At 41.1% G+C, this 21,332-nt stretch overlaps 1 protein-coding gene across 1 annotated transcript in view; it reads left to right on the top strand.

The window, feature by feature from the left end:
- Window positions 1–21,332, top strand: part of LOC133954431 (alpha-1,6-mannosylglycoprotein 6-beta-N-acetylglucosaminyltransferase B-like) — a 100,961-nt gene that overhangs the window by 64,248 nt on the left and 15,381 nt on the right. Inside the window, exon 9 of the mRNA XM_062388860.1 lies at window positions 14,342–14,473. Within this exon, the coding sequence (XP_062244844.1) occupies window positions 14,342–14,473 (132 nt within the window). The remainder of the gene's footprint in view (window positions 1–14,341; window positions 14,474–21,332) is intronic.

Genomic DNA, 21,332 nt, shown 5'->3' with positions numbered 1-21,332 from the left:
GCCGACCTTTAATGGTCCTTTTTCACAGCAGCCATTATGCCATAGTAGGTAAACACAGGTCATACTCATCACATTCATTCCATTTCTGTTCTTTTCAGGAATCTTGATCACTGATAGTAATAACCTGCTTGTTATTATTTCTTGTCAAAATGCCGGGTTAGACAAAAGGTTGATTTTTTTTTTTTCTGACTAAACTTGTAAAGTGTGGCATTGTGGTAGGTTTCTAACATCTTGCTGAGTCTGTGCTAATCCTGACTTATAATTACAAGTAGACTATGGAAACAACAATTTGTGTAACCTACACTCATTTACTTGAGAGTGTGTCTCAAATGTGTACTCAATGAATTATGGGAGCATTCACACCTGAACTTGAACCTGTCCACTTGTGATTGGATCAGCAGAGGAAGATGTTGATACTGAACTGGGCCTAAGTATAATCAGTCACGTCTCGTTATCGGGTTACGAGACATGTGAAATGAGTACAAGCGTGAATGTGGTCTGATGGAAATGGAGTCTATGTCTCTTCGGAGAAACAAGTCTCTTTGTAATTTTGGACCATTAAATCACTTTGTCTAGAGTGACTGGGAGAGAAGCAAAGGGTTTCCATCTTCTGTTGTCGAACTAGAAAATGGAGCTGAGGAATGTCAGCCTCTACCAGCTGCAGGGTCCAAACTGTTGCCTCTGGGTGAACAAAGATACAAGAAAAGAAAAGCTTGACGGACAGGTACAGAAAGGGGATGTGTCTGAGATGAAGTGTGTGTGTGTGTGTGTTGCATGGGAGTGTGTGTTTCCTCATTCCAGATCCAGGCGCTGAGGGATTTTCAATCTCCTCTAACTCATGGGATGGAAGCAGGGGAGGAGAGTTCCATCTCTGAATAGGTGTCAAGGCCCAGGGACACGATGAGCCGAGCTCCAGTAAAACCGACAATATCAGACATTCATCATCCTCCTCTCCTTCACCAGCTTTATTTTTCAGGAGGATGTGCCTGAGGCGGAGAAGGGAATAAAGAAAAGAACAGAGGAGAAGATGCATTATGTGTAATATCATGTAGAGATACATCTGGCTTTACACGACAGACACCATCATTATTCAATGTGATCTGTCCTTCTATCTGTTGGCCCCATTACAGCCTTGTCCCAATCTATAAACCACAATTATACATAATTGTTCAACGGGAGATTAGTAAAATGTTTTGCTATCAAACAACTGTTTGTCATTCTTTGCCAATTAAGGTTTCAAAACCACAACCTTTGTACACAACCAGTAAATACTGTCCAGCATCAACCAAAGTTAGCACCAGTCACCTAGAAAAGCAGATGCAGCTTAATATAAATGTTATTTTTTTTTTTTTGCATCAATGGAAACATGGTTCAAATTGGTGACAGCACTCAGGATATTTTTCAGCCTAGTACTCTCTGTTGGTTTGCTGCAAGGGTTTTATTGTCATCTAGTTATATAGGAGTTCTCAGTAAAACTTGATCCAACTTGTGTGCAAAACTTGCATAAAGAAAATCGTATTAACACAGGGCAAGATAAAGTGTTATCCATCAATGCATGATGTGTGGACTTCAGAATGAAGGAAAATGGCATGATTATTCTGACTAATGGTTTTTCTCTACAACAATTTTCAGCACATTTATCAAAACCAAGATAATACTGATAACCATGGAAATGTTGCTCACTGCAACTCTGTTCAATCTCTACAGTTCAGAGCGGTGTGTTGGATGGGTTGGGCTGTAACTGCATTCACCTTATTTTGGATACTCTCCCATTATATTTATCCAAAATGTACATGCCCATCTTATTAGGGCGAGTATTTCTTATACAATATGGCACATTTGTTATGCAGGCAAGTAAGATACCAATAAAAGTGGAGGAACTGACATCATAGATACTGTGGTTGAAGCTGAAAGAATGAATTACATTCCTGGTTTAGGACAAATGGGTGGCTTGAAAGACCATGAACCACATAATGGTTCTTAATTGGTTCTCAGCGCAGTATTGGCTGACCACTGCAGATAAATCAGTGTGCAGCACCTGCAGATCAAGCACATAGTCATCACTTTTGATGTTGGGAAAGTATGCAGTCAAACATTAAAAGAACCAGTAGTCAGGATCAGTAGTTACATCATCGTACAACTTTGAACTTAGGCGATCAAATCCAAGGGATGGTGTTCTCACATTCTGGTCTGCTTTTAACAAATTATCTTTTTTTGACTTTTATTAGTGATTCGCTATGAGCATTACAGCTTAGTGTTTTTAACCCAGTCATTGTCAACTCTCTGTTCTTTATCTGCCCATTAGAGGATATATCTTTATCTGGAGAGCGTCAGTGAGTTAAATGACATTTAAACCAGAGAAACCAATTTATCAACAGTCTGTGCCAAGCACTTATTAAAATGGGGTCTTATTATCCACATTTTCCTGTAGCAAGCTTGACTCTGCTTGTTAGATGTGTTTCAAAGCCTTTGTTATCTCCACTGTCATTGAAAAGAGCTGCGAGCCCTGTCGAGCGATAATTGGGTTTGGTGTCTCCACCTCACAAGGCGTCTTTGGCGTTGTTAATAGTTAACGCAGGAAAACCCAAAACATTTGGCTCCGTAACGCTGTCACCGTCTCCTCCACCTAATGGCTTAAAAAGCGACGTGCTGTCAAAGCCTGGCTCAAACTGATGTCAGTACACCTGACATCTCTGCGCCATCTCCGGGAGAAAATTGGGCCATCTTAGAGCAGTCAGCCTTGAAATTAGGTTGAGCAAAGAAAGGTGTTGGTTTCTCTAAATCTAGATTTATTGCCGTCTTTTCGTCGCCTTCTACGCTTTTTCTGCGTCTTTTTGTTACTGTAGCCTTTTTCTTTATGCATGATATATCTTAACCCTCTCACTCTATCACGGGTTTGTGCACAAAATGCGGAAAATAACTGAACTTAAGAAAATGCAGCTATAAAAGTTCTTTCTCACAGTTTGGGAAGCCTACAGTGTCAGTGCCGGCATTGTGTTTCTGCCCCATTTTTGAAGGACAGATTCTGAGAAGCTTTCCATCTAAGTTAGGTTAATGAGAGAGAGACCAGGACCAGTTGTGTAACAATCACAGCACAGCTCCACTAAGTCTGCTTACAGTGATCATTTGGGGTCTTTTCATTCATATTTGAATGGTGAAAAAGTGTTTACCAGCTCTGTTGGTAATTTACGTGTAAATGTCTGTTGATACCTTCCGACGAGGTGCATTCAGATACTGTCTGATATGCTAACGTCCGCTAGCTTAGCCACTTCTGATGGACTTTTAGACTTAAAACTTGGTGTAAATGACCTTGTTTCGAATTGAACATGAATGCCGGGGCTTCCGGACACTTTGATGAAACCTCATAAGCAGCATGAAGGCATGTTGTGTTTTTTTCTGCTCTTTTTTATTACGTCTGAAGATAGCTCACTAATCAGCTACACTGTTTACCCCTGAAACTCCAAAAGTGTTTGGTGGACTCAAACGCATAGGGATGAGTAGATAATGAGTGAATTTTCATTTCTGGGTGAACTATCCCTTTAAATACAGTATTTTGTTCATGTGTATGTGCACTGGGACGTAAGATGGCACTTCCACACATACACTCGACTCCAGATGATTTGCCAGTGTAAGTGTTTGTGCCTACACATACATTGACATGCATGTGTTCGCTCCACAGGCACCTGCCCGTTGTGTTACTTGACTGGCACTCTGCCTCCTTTTGGTTCCTGCCTGAGTGCCAGGGGCAGGTTGCAGAGTGGATTTATCTGATCTGCATCGTGCTTGAGAACATAATGATCTTCCGCCCAAGTATCTGTGTCCACAACCAAATCCAACCACATGCATTTTAGTGTTTGTGCAAGTGTTTGTGGTCTCAAGTGTGTTTCCATCAGTGTGTGTGTGCGTTTTTAGTTCCCTGGACTTCCCCCTTCACAACCAATGCCGATTCTTATTGTTCTTGATTTAGTGCATTGACATCAAGAGTTGCTGACGAAGGGGAAAAGAAGCAGACCACCTGATGCCTGGGGAGCAAGCAGGAGCAGGCTTTATTAGCACAGGATGCATTTGCACCACATGTATCGTGTGTGTTTGTGTGAAGTTGCTCATCTGTCAATTGATTTTTCATCCGGAAGAACTGTATTTTCTGTTCTTATTATCCATAGTATAGTTGCCCCTCTGTCTTTTTCCAATTAAATCACGCACACAAACGCACATGCACGCCTACACATACGTTTCCTCAGAAACCTGATGCCCCCTTTCCTAAATCTCCTTTAAACTCTTAATCTTTTCATCCAACTTTGCCTGATCTTTTCTAGCCTTCTTCGCTCCCTTATTCTCTGCTCTCGGTCGCTCTCATTTTTTGTTCCTCTCTCTATCTCTCTCTCTCTCTCTCTCTCTGACGAACTGCCCACGACTTACTTCTCCTTTCACCTTGCTTCCGCATCTCGCCCTATCTCTATCAGTCTCTCTCCCCATGCATCTCTAATGCTCCCTCTCTCCAATGTGGCTCTTCATCTGAGGATTTTATTATCTCTGACAGGGGTGTTGGATTTTTTCCTCTTCCTTCTTTAGTCTCTGAGTCATCCTCTCTCTCTCTCTCTCTCTCGCTCTCTCTCTCTCTCTCTCTCTCCCTCTCCCTCTTTCCCCCTCTCTCTCTCTCTCTCTCCATGATCCATGATACCTTGCGGCTCCCTTATGGTGCACCCTGCCTTGGATGATAACCGTGGCCTGTCAGCTGCTTCAAGCTTTGCTGTGTATGTTCGTGTGTTTCGGTGCATATGAGTGCTTGTGTGTAAAAGATTGTGTTAAGCGGTGTTCGGTGAGCATGTGTAGGAGAAAAGTTGTCAATATAGATTGCCATCCCCTTGCTGCTATCAAACTCAAACGCTGATGTGGAACCAGGTGATTACACGTGTGTGTGTGTGTGTGTGTGTGTGTGTGTGTGTGTGTGTGTGTGTGTGTGTGTGTGTGTGTGTGTGTGTGTGTGTGTGTGTGTGTGTGTGTGTGTGTGTGTGTGTGTGTGTGTGTGTGTGTGTGAGACATACCAATCATTTGGTGATGTGTCACTGCAGGTGAAGATGTGTTCTCTGTATACAACACTGAGAAAACATATGAACGGTAGGTGATTGTTGTGAGTTATGCATTTAGTGTGTGAGGGGGGGTGTGGGTGTGTGTGCCCGACAAAAAGTTGAAGGGCAATTCAATCAGTGCTGTCAGATGAAGTTGCCCCCCTGCCCTGACTGACTGACAGAGAGGGCGAGACGGGTTCAGCAGCCCGTCTGTCAGATAAGCAGTCAGGAGGGGTAGCAGGCAGCAGCTGAGACAGTGAGTGTGTGTCCTGTAAACTTATCACAACACACTGATGGTCATGTTTGGCATCAGATCCACATAAACCTAGATTTGGCTGAAGCCTGTTTCACTTCATATTTGCTGTTTTTACTGGTTAACGCTCTATTTAAAAAGGAAATGCTCATAAATACCTTCTGGTTGAGATCTTTAAAAGAACAAAAAACTGCTCTGGCAGGTTTATCTCTTTTACACATCAACATTATGCAAATATTTTGACATTCAATGTTTGGCACGGTATTTCAATCTCATATTTGTTTCTACATTTTGCTTTAATTATTCAAACAAGTCACAACAAATGTAAACCATCTACTGGACATTCCAGGACAACCACATTTCTTATTCTATACTTATTTCAAAGGCAAAACAACAATGTTCATCAACATTATAACCGCATAACAACAATATCTTTGTTTTGACGTCGTGCTACCTGAACGGCAGAGATTTATCTGCACATGCATAATACATCTGCCGGCAAATAAAACTAATATAGAGAACAATATGGTAATCACTTGTAAGTCCATCCAGGAGAGTGGTCCAGCCAGGAAATCACCTTCACAGATTAAAGATGGTGTGAAATAGAGCTGCGTGTAACCTTCATCACAACTGGTTTCCAACATTTTAGCATAAAGCTTTGAGGGAAAAGTTTAGGTGCTTACATGCCTAACGATTTCAAAGAAGGGGTAATGCTTAAATGTAATTGTTAAACCAGAAAAAACTGTCTTGAAAATGTTGCCTTGGTGTTGCATAAGGGAACATCAAAGATGTGTCTGCCTTTTAAAGTCGCTGAGTTGAATTTGGTTAAAGTTTATCAGCGTGACATGATGGCAAACTTGTGCAACAGCAGCTTGATCCGCTTATGTGTGAATCCTGGAGGCAGCTGCAGGCGGTATACTACTCCCATTTCAGGACGAGAAGTCTACATACAAGCGGTTCGTAGACTTTTGGTGGAAAATCTGCAAAACTTGGTTCTATGGGCTTCGGCAGGTTAGATTAAGGGGCTAGTGAATGATAGACTTATAACATGAGCAGTAAGCATAAAGAAACTAAGAGCTTAATTTGAATTATGTCATTGTAATCATATAAACTTGCATTGTTATGTTTAATGAATGGTTAAATAACATTACTGGTGTAATAAATTCCGATGTTAAAGCAACATGGCTTCAACTAATGAAATGAATAATGCATGTGTTAAATACACTGTATAATGTGCAAACGGTCAAACATCAATAATATTATATGTGGTGCCTAAATCATTGTTAGGACCACACAAAGATTTGGGCAGGCCCTGGTAACAGATTATTTACTTTTTGAATTTACATTTTTTTAATATTAAGATACATACACACACACACACATACACAGGATAGGAACAGTAAGAAAGTTGTTATGGCATTAATCTATGCATCAACTTACAGTGACTGCAGACCAAGGAGCAGGAACAAGAGACTTTACCAACAATCAAGACACACAGAGGTACCTCACAATCAATATTGGCAAGATGACAGTCATTAGTTCTCCACAAGTAACACACTGTGTGTTATTTCAAACTGGGCTTTTGTGCGACCGCTTAATTGCTTCTCAGGAAATCAATTCAATCAGATGGTATTGAATGTAATAGCTACCGTTTATAGCATAACCAGCGACAATTACACACACATGCACACAATTGCAAACACACACATGCAGCATTTCTCTTGGTAACAGAATGTTCGTACACTGAGCTTGAACAGAGTTGTAAGGATTTGCAGCAGAATCAGGTCAAAGTACTAAAACCAGGATGCAGGGAGAAAACTGTTGAAAGGGTTTAATAGAACATTTCTTAACGATGCTATTCAATGTGCAAGAGCAAATATCCTTTTTACAAGACCGGGGTCTAATCAGAAGTCCAGATTTCAGAGCCCAACTGGCAGACAGATCACCATCTAATGTTCAAATAAAAATAGCAGGAACAGAGCAGCAGTGGTGATGCTGCAGAGATGGTTTGTTGATCCTGAGCAGAGACTAAAAAGCAAATAAGCAAGGCAGGCAAAACGAAGTAGCAACAGGTTTAAAGGTAGGTTGACGCTTACATTTCTAAGAGTTCATAGTTTTTAAAGCCATTTAAAAAATCTGAGGATGTTAATAATATCATAAATAAAGGGAGGTAATGTCAACTTAGACGTTTAAACTGAATCCTGTTTTCCAATGATCATCAGAGTTCATATAGCTTATTATGATATAAATATAAATAACTTCTTATTTCTCTTTTTAATCAAAGTGTACAAAGCTGTAAAAGTGTAAAAGCTTCTTCTTTTTTTCTAATAATGATAAATTGATTTGAACAACAATATAATCATGAATCATATTTTAAAACCTATAACATAACATGTAATAAACAAATGTTATATTTAGGATATGTCTGAGGAAGCAGGTCAGCACAGACAGAGCATCACGGTTCTAAAAGACCTCCTCTCATCCATTGTCTTCTTGTACAAACACCAAAACACTTCAGTTTGATTAATGAGTGCAGTGGATGAACTGCTTTTTTCCACGTCCTACACGTGTCCTTGTATTTCCTGTTGGGCCAGGTTTTGTTCTGTCAAGAGTGGAAGTTGCCCTGCTCAAAGGTTTTGTGATCACTGGACCGTGCCACATCACTTTCAGACTGTGTGACACCGTCAACAAACACAGTAGCAGCAATGTTTTTCTGCAAGACTCTCTGTGTGTGTCTTTGTTGGTGTTTCAGTAGTTATATCATTGTGAGGACCATTTTAAACATAGCCCCTTCAGGGTGAGGACATTTTGACTGGTCCTCACTTTTTCAATGGGCTTGTTTTTTTACTGTTAGGGCTAGAATTAGGTTAGTGTTTGGGTTAGGCATTTAGATTGGATGGTTTAGGTTAGGCTAAGGAGCTAGGTAATGTATTATGTCAATGAGTGTCCTCACTAAGATAGAAGTAAAAATGTCTGTGTGTGTGTCTGCGTGTGGATGGATGCCAGCAAGGAGTCTAGGGAGCATTGGGTAATTGGACTCCTGTGTGGCATTGCATGGCACTGGGATTGCGACTGGGACGGCTGCCATACTGTGTGTGTATGGGCCACTGAGGGACACACATATCCACCTCTGACTTCACCCAGGGGATGAAAATCTGGCAAACGTTCAATTACACACATGCACAAACACATGCCCACGCATTAACAGACAGCACAAGCACACGCACATATGCAAAGTGCATCAACACACATAAAGATATAAATACTTAAACGTTATAGCTGGATGTCAACTTGCACAGTTAGCTCAGATAGATTTATCTGTGAAAGTTCCCGTATTGATTTCATTCTCTGAGCACTAGCCCTTAGCTTCCACAAACATTTTATTCTTAGTGGTATAAGTAATTCAGCAAAGACAATATTCTTCTTCGCCTCTTAAAACAACAAACCTGCTGCTGGTAGGTGTGAAATGTATAATTGAACTCTTTAATATCACAGTCATTATTATTGATTGACCTGTAATCTTCTTTATTGATCAGGTTTTCTCCATAACTCCCTATCATCCATTTCATCGCATCAACATTTGTGCTGACTGAAGTTGCTGAGTTTCTTTAACCCCTGGACAGGAAAAAGGTAAACCTAGTGAGATTAATTCATCTGTCCAGGTTGTACCCATCATCTCGCCCAATGTCTACTGGGATTTGTTCCAAACTCACCAATTCTTTACTTGTCCTGCAATGGAAAGCAAATCCAATGTTTTCCATCACTTTTTAGCTTTTACCAAAGTTAATATGCTAACCAGCTAGCTCATCGTATCACTGTCCAATACAAGTCACTAGTGTTCAGTAGCGCTGCTCACATGGCCACAGGGTCTGCTACAAACTTCTCTCTCATCACATATGGAACACACAACATTCTACACTTACCTATGGAATATTACAATAGTTTTGCTCTGTTTGACTTTTCCTATGCAAGGTGTTCGTTCTGCACCAACTACTCTCCATGGGCATCTTGTCGAGTTTGGCTTTGTTGAAAAAAATCGGCCTTTGAGAGATTGAACATTCAATGGTGTATCATTCAGAAAAATGACCTTCGGTATTCCTTTACAAATGGAAAAGTACATTAGACTATTTCAGGAACAACAAATCTATTTCTCTCAAGGCTGCTGGTCGGCTGAATAGCCTTTTCTGATGACAAGCCTGAACCTGAGCATCTAATTCTATTCTGCCATACTGCTGTTTTCTTAGCTGGTGGTACATCACAATCTGCCTTTTTGATTTATTTGTTTTTCTTTCTCTTGTTCTTTTGAATCTCAGTTACCTTTACTACAATAATCCAACCCCTTTCTCACTGGTCTCATTGTCCTCCTTCTCGTTGCTATGACAGAGAGACAGACAGACGGGACGACTGATGCAGGAAAACAGAAGGACTGACCAAGCTCCAACACTGTTTCTAAAATGGATTATACACGTTGTGTTATCTCTGGCTTTCCTCTAAAAATAACCAGAGATGGTACAGCAATCATCATGGATAATGGATTATGTGCTTTTGATGGAACACCAACTGTGTGTTTATGTGAATGCCTGACTGGGTTTATTATTCGAAACGTTGATGAGAGTAAATGTCAAGCTGTCGCCTATAAAGAAACTCATAAAGCCTCACAAAAGTATTACCTTGTCAATAATATCTATCTACTATACACAGTAAGGTGCCAACTGTAAACATAGCGTCCACAAAAACCACCTATCAAAGATGTAAGATCGTAAAAAACATCAAAAATATTGTTTTTTGTCAGGATTCACCTCCATTGGGTCAGAGTTTGATTTGAATCTTCACTGCTATTGTGCTACTTTACGTTGCGGACATTTGAAATATTTTTGGGTTTTATACGTATTATACGAATCAAATTGTTGCAAATCTCAGGCAAACCAAACTATAACACAAAAGAAGGTTTGATTTTGACTTGTATTTATAGTGTTAGTCTCTTTCGACAACAGGCATGGCTCGAGCTAGACTCTTTGAAAGAGTTGGAAATACAAAATAGCTTAACTTTCTCTAGCTTTGCACAATCAGTTATTAATCTGAGGCTTTGAAGAAAGACTCGTGCAGTTAAATACAAAATCTTCATTGTGAGGTCTAGTAAGCACATGTGTAAGTGGTTTGTCCAAAGGTTTGTAAGAGAAGAGTTAATTAACAATTCAAATGAATGAGTTTAAAGCTCTGTGTAGCTGTGTTGAGCTTTAGGACCAGATTCATTCAGGTTTTATGTAAAAGTTCTTTATCATCTCTGAAGAATGCTGAAGAAAGCTAGCTATTCCATCACATCCCCTGAAATGTGTTCGGTTATCATTGAATTCATTTGAGTAAGAGGGCCTCTCCTATACATTGTATCACTAATGGAAATCAGAGTAATAAGAGGCAACCTCCTCCAGGCAAAGTGCTCACTTGAGATCCCATCAAACTATTCCATAATATGTCGCTCAGAATATTTTGGATTAAATGTAAGACAAATCCACTGAACACACAATGCGCAAAATAAGATTTCATAGATAACACTAGCATGGAACTAAGTAAAGCGCATCGCTCCATGAAGTCCAAAAAAAGTGAAAAAATTAATCCAGGATTGATCCCCTATTCCAGATCCGTACCAAGATGCTTCTTTCTTAGAGTATGCTTAATTATTATGCAAGATTTCATGGAAATGGTCTGAGTAGTTTTTGAGTAATCTTGCTGAAAACACACACATGAAAGTATAACCTTCTTTAGGGAGGTCATAAGATAACTGCTTAAAATCCATTGCTGAAAGATTCCCCTATGTAGAAGCCTCATGCTGCAGTAGCAGGTTTTACACTATACAACCTTTTTTACATTTTTCACTTTTATCACCAAACTCTTCCATGTGTGTGTTTCCACTGCTGAGTGATGGTGATTAGCATCTGCCAGTGGAGCTGCTTCACAACAATATCTAATGACCCTTTGGATAAGCAGTGCAGCCAAAAAGACTCCATTGTAAATCTAGCATAGCAAAATAAAATTCACTTGGGGTATGAATTGCATTACAGTCTCCATTAGCCTTTGGCCTCCTCTGTCACAGGATTAAGAGCTAGCAGACCACTCACAGGTCAGATATCCAATAGCAGGTCTGTCAGCATGGCAGCAGAATAGCCCCCAGTCAATACATTGAAGTTGGAACTGAGTCGAACAAGGATGTGTGGCCAGGCACAGTACACCACACACTTACAAATATTATTTGTGTGTGTCTGTGGCAGATTTCACAACACAGTAGGTATAGATCACACACACACACACACACATACACACCCTTGTCTCACACACACACACACTCAGCACATTGGATATAACTCTATCTCTCTCTTTTTTCTCTCATCTCATCCATCGACCATCTGTTGTTGCTGCTGTAAGCTACGATGCAGGCAGGTCTTTTCAAATTCAGCTCTTTTCATCCTGTTTGTTTGAATTATTTTTTCTGCCAGAGGCCTCCTCGCTGCCCCCTGGCTTGACTTTGATTGAACTTAGCATTACCCACACGATGCAATCTGATCAACAAACACACTTTTTAATTTCACCTTCAGTCAAAAACACCTTTTAAGTGTTTGACTCTCCAGGGAAATAGATTTTTTTACTTTGATATGAAAAACTCAAGGCAAGCCAAACCACAAACATCATTGGCCATTTGTTTATTTCACATCAACTTGTAGGATTATACATAAAATACTGGCATGATTTCCTCGACACTTGGTGGAAGCAAGGGACATTGGCTGAGAAATAACCCATTGAAATTTGGTGCGGATCCCGACAAAGGTTTGGTTGTTTTCATATCCATAATACCGCAATGCAGGTTATTGACATTTTCACCAATTTCACATGGATCTTGATGAAAAATCTCCAATAGGGTGCTGCTAGCTCACCTGGTAGCACAGATCACCAACATATGGAGGCCTCAGTCCTCCTGAGGGTTCGGTTCCAACCCGGCACTTTGCTGCATGTCTTCCCCCGTTCTCTATTTAGGGGACTGACATTTATGAGTGTGTACAATTTTGTGTGGCGCAATTGCATTTAAGGGGAATGTTAGAACTTTGTGGAGGCATCCGCTCCATTGAGATTACTATCTAGTTTTTAATGCGCCTACTTGGGTTCATTTTCATACAAAACACTTGTCTTATATTGTTGTGTGGCTCAGCAGGTCGAGTGTTTCAGCTCGAGGTTCAGGGGTTTTGATTTCTTCAAGGGGAATTTCAAAACAAGCATACTTTGTTCTCATCAGTTTCTATCTTTAGTTCTAGGGTCTTTCAGCTGTGTTGTCTTATGCAAAGATGCACCTGTCACAGATCAGGTGTCAGTCAAGCCTGGTTTTCTGCTGATGAAGTTCAGTCTCCGTAGCTGCGGCTCTTTGTAGGCCATCACTGCTGACGCTAACCACGTAGTTCTTCTGCTGATGCAGTTCTTCAGTTGTTGTTTTCCAGATAACTGGAACATTTATTAAGGATCATTTTATTAATCATTTCTAGATATTAAGGCTCTTAATATTTAAAATAATTACAACTCTCTTCTTGCTGGCATAATTTATTTCACCCCCCTTTAAAGTACTCTCAAATCAGCTCTTTGAGGTTGTACTTAGAAGAGCAGAAACCTTGTCAGACGTTACACTGCTACCACTCGGATGTTAAGCAGGTAGATATGATTTACTGAACTTGTGCATAAGCACTGATTGGTGGTGTAGAAACAGTAGCATTTCATCCTTCCAAACTTCATTACGAGTGCAGCCAGAAGGAGCAAGAATTGTCCTAATATTACAGTGCGTACTCCTGTCAGATCATAGTAACGTATTTTTGGCAAATATGACAACACTAATTTGTGTACATTTTGACCTTCTGCACCTTTAGGTGAAAATGTAAATATTAGATGAAATGTGAACTCCTCTTGGCACCAGATGGAAAGGAGAGGATCGATCCTTTATTACCATTAATCTCTGTATCAAATGTCAGGACAACCCATCTACATCTGGACCAAAGGGATGTACCAACCAATGGACAATCAGACAAGTCTCAACACTACACACAAAAATACATATTTCTTATCATTTAACTAATATGCATTAAACATGGTTACAACAATTAATCGTTAAATCATCAGATCAAATGCTTTCATGCAAAAGAATGTGGTGCTGATAGAAAGTCACTGTGCAGTATTTAATATTGGTCTACTACGCATTAAAGCCTAGCGGTATCGATTTAACGTTACGCAGTTCTAATCATTGCGGTACAACAATTAATTAAATACTATAAACACATTTTTGGATGTTTTACACTTCAGTGCAGCAGTTAGAAAAGTATGCAGTAGCATACAACACAAATGAGGCAAATGCTGACAATTGCAGCAGAACAGAAAGAGAGAATATAATCAGGGAATTACAGTACATAAAGTGAAGTCCAATTAGACATTGTCAAACCTGAGGTCGGTATTTTAATAGAGAAGCTTAATCATACTGCCACGTGTAAATCCAATATGCTGTAAAACCTCTTGTGCATGGTTTTTGCTCAGCAGGAGGAATGAAAGAAAATGTGGACCGTAGACTCTGAACTCTGCATCAATAGGACTCAGGATCACAGGGATCAACCATAAACTGGTAGAAACCGACTCCTCTCCTTTTCCATTTCTTTGATTCTGGGACATTTGAGAAAAATGAAAAACCCCTGCACTTGCTCTTCATATATTGATAAATGACCTCTATTGGGGTCGACTCGACCGCTGAAAAATCAATGTTGTAAAACTTGTTTGTACCGAGATCAGCTAACAGTACTGTTTGTTAACCCTCAAAGTCCCATTTCGTTTTCTAAATAAAGCCAAAATGTTTTTGTGTGAGTTAATAATGAACGCTCGGGTAGCTCAGCAGGCTGAGGCGCAGCTTGTGAGCTCACAGTTGTTTTTAGAGTGAACCTTCGCTCTTCCCTGTCATGCTCCTCTGCTTGTCTAAACTGATTCACTTGTGTGTCTGTTGCAGGTTTCTCGGAGTGCCTCCAGGCAGAGGCAGTTGCCCACTCACTGGCCCGTTGCCCTTTGACCTCATCTACACGGACTACCACGGCCTGCAGCAGATGAGGCAACACATGGGGCTCTCGCTCAGGAAACACAAGTGAGTGTGTGTGTGTGTGTGTTTGTGCGTGTGTGTGAGAGAAAGAATGAGTGTAAGCCATGTTCTCACTGTGTGTTGCTTTTGCAGCATATCATTGTCTGTGTGTGTGTTTGTGTGTGTGTTGTGAAAAAAATGTGTGTCATTGTTGTGTGTGTTTACACAGAGCTTCAGTTGTGCTTCACTGCAGTTCTACTAAGCATTTACCTGTCAAACCTCCCACAATGTACTTTGTAGACAAAGCTGTTGGTTGCTGTTTTTCTTCTTTGGCCCTCTTGTCCATTGTTAGTACTTCATTTTTTGACAGCTCTTCATGTATGTTCTATTTTTTTCGCTCCTAGTTGGTTTCTGTCGTGAAGACTAGGCTAGAAACCCAATGATTAAACCACGAAGGGCCACGTCTACTGACATAAATGTGCAAGACGAGTTGGTGCTGCACAACTTGTGCTAACAACTGATTATACTTACACAACACCACCCAGTGCGTGTGCTTCTTTGGTCAAGTATATTTACGTGCGTGTCAGGTGCGTGTTTATAGAGGTGTGTATGTCAACAATTTTCCTGGCTGAGAGGGAGGTTTATTGGCTTGGCTCATGGATTAATTATTGCTGATAATATGTTTTTCACGTCTCTGCTGAGATGTCTGAGTGTAACCCACTCCGCTTGTCATACCTACACACCTCACACACTTTCTCCCTGCACGGATCTGCATCCAGCTAAATGACCATAACAATATTCTCCCTTGGTAATTTCAAGGGGCTTGATTGTTAAGGGCTTTATATGAGAGGAGCAGGAGTTTGATTTATATTCTGAATTTTACAGGGAGCCAATGCAGGGAGGCTAAGACAGGAGTGATTTAATCTCTTTTTCTAGTTCCTGTCAGCACTCGTGCTGCAGCCTTTTGTACCAACTGCAGGCTTTTCACAGACTTACTGTGACATCCTGATAATAAAGAATTACAGTAATCCAGTCTAGAGGTAACAAATGCATGGACGAGTTTCTCAGCATCCTCCTGAGACAGGATGCTCCTAATTTTCATAATACTGCGCAAGTGGAATAAAGCTGTCCTAAAGACTTGCTTTATATGTGGGTCAAAGGACATGTCCTGGTCAAAACATAACTCCATGGTCACTCACAGTGGAGGGGGGGGGGGCAAAATAATGGGCTTTTTAAGCAGAGGTTTTAATTGCTGCTTCCTTTAAAGCTTGTGGTAAGTAGCCGGTTGACAAAAACATATTAATCAGATTTAATATGGAACTGTTAATTAGGGGGAAATCTTCCTTTAAATGTCTAGCTGGGACAGAGTCTAATGAACAAGTTGTTGGTCATGCATCATTACTCCTCACAGCAGGATTAAGATATGTGTTACATGTAGTGCAAGATTAGAAGCATATAAGACATTGACAACTTGAGGTCTCTGAACATTATCACACATGTACCAATCACCTCTACTTCTACACACACACACACACACACACACACACACACACACACACAAGCTTATTATCGCTGTTGTTTGGATGCACTCAATTTCTCAACAGGAGGGACGTAGTTAAACACTGAAAGCGATGAATCAGGTTAATTGTTTAAAAAAGAAACTGCAGCAGCTACACAAAATATTCCAATAAAATATCCCAAAACAAGAATTAAAAACTGTGCTCCAGTGTATTTGAAAAGAAAACTCAGAAGCACTGGAGCGTGTGTTCCTCAGAGGTCCTCCATGCTGTTACTGTAAAAACAAATAAAGGTGCTTTCTCCCCTGGAGCCTGAGTACACTTGATGTCATTATCTAGTTCCTTCGATTAGTGGGATAAACAACCTGCTTCCAGAGGTTGTCTTAGGTATGGTTCTTGAGATTTGCAGTATGGTTCACATCAGCCATGAAGATTACTGAACCAAAAATCACAAGCGGACTGCTGTATAGAGTATTATGTGAAACTATTCAGCTGTCCTGTTCTAACATGGCCATGAAAGGACCTCTGGTCTATTGATGGAATTCAAGTCTCCATATATATGCGACTAATTACATACAATCACAACTACACTCTACACACTTAAATCAATAGTATTTACCATAGACTATAAAAATAGGACAGGTCCCCAAACGTGAAGCTAAATCATCTTGATTGCCCCCTGGTGGCTGACAGCAGTACAGTTCTTATCACGCTTATGTTTGTTCAATGCAATTTTTTTGAGTTGGATTTTAAATTATATTTAACGTAACGTAAATGTACAGTCTATGGTATTTACATGTGGGAGTGTAAATCCAATACTGCTTTTCTACCCGAAAGCCACAACCTAAACAAATGTTGCATAGTTAATTAGACTTAACAGGTTACAAACCAACCATGGCAAACCACTACCTACTGTATCGGAATGTGTAGATAGAGCAACCTTACTAATGAGTCGAGGTGCGTGTTGTACTCTGGGTTCGAAGCAATCGTAACTAATATGAAAATGCCTTGAGATTGAATGTCCTACCCCCTGTATGTGGTGGCAACAATCGACATTTTGCTTTCCTGCTTCTGTTTCCAAGCAAAAAGCCACAATAAAAGATAAAAGAGAAGAGGGCATGTCCAAGAAGGAGGCCGAATGAAAGTGAAACAGCGAGAGGAAAGACTGAGGGGGGTGATACAGTGAGTGTGTGCAGAGATGGCATCGAAGGAGAATAAAGAGCTCCAGAGAAAGAGAGACGCCACAAGACAGAGGGAGTGGAAGGCATCAGGAGTCAACCTGACACCACATTAAAAAGGGCTCCTCCATGTATTTTTAAAATCCAATTATGAGCAAGAGAAATGCATTACGAGTCGGTCGTGAGCTATTTGCACAGCACACAACCCTGTTTTGCTGTCGCCCTCTTCTTCACAAGTTCTCGCACTCTCTCCCACACACACATAAACACACACACGCACACACACACACACACACACACACACACACACACACACCTAATCCCACAATACCCCCAGACGAGATGCCAGTCAGCCTACAGTCTGCATCTAATTGCATGCTGAGGTCAGCAGCTCCCAGCATCGTCATTACTGCGTGGAGTCTTGATTTCTGCTTTCCCTAACAGGATGGGACTTCTAGTGTTTGTAAGAGATGGTCTCTTTTGTTTGCCCAGGAGTTTGCAGTGAGGGTATTATCTGGGTGTTTCAGCAACACAGGTGGAACATGGAACATCTATTCTTACTTTCACGAGAGGATGCTCCTCAGTGATTTTCAAACCTGTGGAGACGAATGCTCAGGATATATTCATTTATTTGTGGACTCGAGAGCTCAGGTGAAGATTTGTTAACACACTGAAAGCTCAAATATACAGTCAGATGTTTGATATGTAGCATACACCATTCATGTGTACCGTAGAGTGTAAAACCTACTTTCTCTCCAGTATTTCCCTATACCACGTATCCATGCCTATCCATTTATGCCAACTCAACCGTTCCACACTGTTTTTAGTCATCGTCACCTTTTTGTTATCTTAGCACATTCTAACTATATCCTTCCATGTCCTTTTAGTCATCAAACGTCTCCATCTGACTTTATCATAGAATTAGCGGAGCAAAAAGCCCCTTTATACGTCCTGTTTATGCCATGTAGACGGGAAGATGGGAAACATGTCTCCACTTCCTCCGATATTACGTGAATTATCTCCGATACCGGTGCCACCATATTGTACTGTCTACGTAATTTGGTTTGCACAGTAGTGATCATGGTGTGGAGCCACGGTACGTAAATGACTGAAACACTGTCTTTGAGAAACATTTATTTTTACTTTGACTTTTAAATGTTTTCCATGTCCCATCCTCTTTCATAACTGAGGCAATCAAGATGATTGAGCTTCACTTTTGGAGAGCTGTCAGGTCATCCATTTGTATACATCATCCGTGTTTAACCTGTTTAGTTGAAGAAGATGAGACCATTGGAGAAAATTAAGTTTTCCGGTAGAAAACCTCCCGCATTATGAACATTGAGGGAACCTAAAAACATAAAATGGCAATGAGTAGGTAAACAGTGAACACAACATTTCCTATGTTGATGAGAAAGTAAAAAATACAAGTGCAGGAATCGTACATTTAAGCTAGCAGCATTTGAATGTGTTACCTGATAATACAGCTGCAGAAGTGTGTGATTGACAGACAGGCTCTTGAGCTCCTGTTGTTAACTAGAAGCACGACACTCACAACCCCCCCGCCCCTTGCCAGCTGGAGACAGTTTTCATCCAGGTGGACATTGTCGGCACTAGTGGAGGTGGGAAAGGTTAGTGACATAGCTATTCACCCCCTCCTCTCCCTCTCTCTCGCTCTGTGTCTCATCTTGTTAGGATTCACCAGTGTAGTTGAGCCCTGTGCACTGAAAGGAATCATTAATCAACTGCTCTGAGCTTTGGGGCCCTTCAGCTCCCGTTAATTACTTTTGTTTTATGTTCCCACTAACATCCACATTCATTTATTATGCCTGGACAACATGGTGTTGTCCTGTTTGGTGTGTTGTCGTTGGCGTATGTGTGTGTGTGTGTGTGTGTGTGTGTGTGTGTGTGTAGTTGTGTGTGTATGTGTGTGCGTGAGTGTGCACGTGTGTGCACGTGTAGCCGTGCTGCCGTTAAAGATGCTGATAGCCGATAAGAGACAGTCTTAAATCACACCCACTCATCTTATAATAGGACTAGCATATTGATTTTCTGTGCATGGTAAATTTACTGCTCTGCTCGAGGCGGATTGGGGTGGATATCAGGGGAATCCTTAAAAACAAATTAAAATCCCTCCTCACTAAGACAGAGGATGATGTAGGGCGCCTGTTCTTCCCTGGAGCCTGCCGACTTTTTGGGGACATATTGCTAACATCAATTTAGCTTAATCCAAAGAGCGAGTTTCATGGGAGGTAATAGTAGCTGCTTGTTGCTTTTGATTATGTTGGATCTGTCTTCTTGCTCAATCTCCCAGTCACTGCTCTACGGTGAGATAATGATTCCCTACAACCTAGTTACTGCAATAAATTGGTGTCGCTGCTCTCCATGGGGAGATGTTTTGAAAATCCATTTTTATTCTAAAGAATGATCTCACTTTGACTATCAACTATTATTCGACTTTGTCTAGTTTGCAGGGTCTAAATGCAGCTGTAGAGTAAAGGCATCTAGGCGCAGCAAAGAGTATTTAAGTTGTTTGACTGGCCTAAAGTCTCTGGTCGGCAGGTTGGAGGGCAAGCAGGCAAACAAAGTCCAAATACTCAAATGATCAGAAAGGAAAACACAAGGGAATCACTGGGGGAGCAGAATTGAATCACTGGACTGGGTAGACGAACAGAAGTGAACAGATTACATCAGAGGAGCAGTACAAGGCTAGACAGACTGAGACAAACTGGAACACAAGAAAAACAGAGAAGACAAACAGACACGGACTGGAAGCACAGAGACCCAAATACACAAGGGAGGTACGGATAATTGGACACGAGCTAAACAAGGCAGTGCAGCCGAGTACATCATAGGGAAACGAGAAGAAAATGGAAAGGGAAACAGGCAAAGTTCACAAGGTAAGCAACTACATAGGTCCAAAGTGTAAACACAGAGTTCAAAAAGTCCACAAGAGTAATTTTATCGTCCCTAATAAGCCGTTTTCAGACATGACCTCTAGAGGATGTCCACAGAATTGGGTCCAGACTTTCTCCAGAGTTTGCCTGAAAAGTTTCTCAACACATACTTCAGACGAGCGTCTATTGTCTCTTAACCAGTGGCTCAACTTGTAGGCCCCTGGACAACACTTTACCAGCTACTCTGACCTAAGCTCTATAATTGCTGGCATGTTCTCGGGCCCCTTACCAGCTCTGTACCCCTGTAATATTCAGAGTTTACCCAAACCAGTGTACCAGCTTTCAAACAGTTATTGGCACAGAGGGAGACAGAGGTTTCTGGTTGGCAATAAACACAATCAACCGATAACTCTTCAGCTCAATGCTTTCACTCAGGCAGTAAATTAATATGTTGCCTCACTTAACTGCTGTGTCTCCTGTGGTGAACTGATGTGGCTGTGATTTTCCTATGCACCACTGACAGCAACCTGCATGGGCCACCTCTGGACCTGAAGTACAGAGTTATCAAAACCAAAAGCTTGAAAAATGGAAGTGTGCTATTTAATCAGGCAATGAGCCACATCGAAATGATTGGAACACATAGTGTTTGTATCTGAACCTTTGTGTGTGAATGTGTGTGTGGCAGCTTGTGGCTGACCCAAGCAAGTGAAGCTGTCGACAAACCCAAAGAGAAATCGACTCAAGAGGAAGGAAGATCAGACGCATGTCCTCACCCAGGCTCATTTAGAACAAATCAGGTTCGACAACCAGCATCACCACAGGCCCAGCAAACAGCCCGTTCCAAACAGGCAGGTTCCAAATAGATAAATAAAATGTCTAGTTCTAGAATAAAGGATACAATCCTGGTTCTTCTTACTCCACCAGAAAAGCGAAAGCTGTTAGTGACAAAGCAGCACCCTGTCATATCCCCCTCACCTCAGCGGACTATTTAGCCTCAAGCAGCCGTTTAACCCAGATTACCCCCGTACTCTGATCTCCAGATAGATGTTCAGCTCAGCTACTCCTCCGCTTATCCCCTCTTCTTCCACTTTTTCTTTCCCCCTGCTCCCTGTGGGACCTCTTATCTGTGGGCAGAAGCACTTTCACCGTTTCAAAGCCGGTGAGAGGTTAGAGGGAGAGGGGGAGACAGTAGACAAGGACCGCTAACATTTGTTTTCAATAATGGCCTTTACAAACAGACACACAACATTTACAGTACAATTTCATCCTCAGTGCCTCTAAACAAGGCTACAGAGATAAGTGCATGTTTTTCCGAGTCCCTCTGGCAGATAAACCT

Source organism: Platichthys flesus, chromosome 5 (genome assembly GCF_949316205.1).
Source record: "Platichthys flesus chromosome 5, fPlaFle2.1, whole genome shotgun sequence".
NCBI lineage: Eukaryota > Metazoa > Chordata > Actinopteri > Pleuronectiformes > Pleuronectidae > Platichthys > Platichthys flesus.
This window is presented reverse-complemented; position numbering and strand designations above follow the sequence as displayed.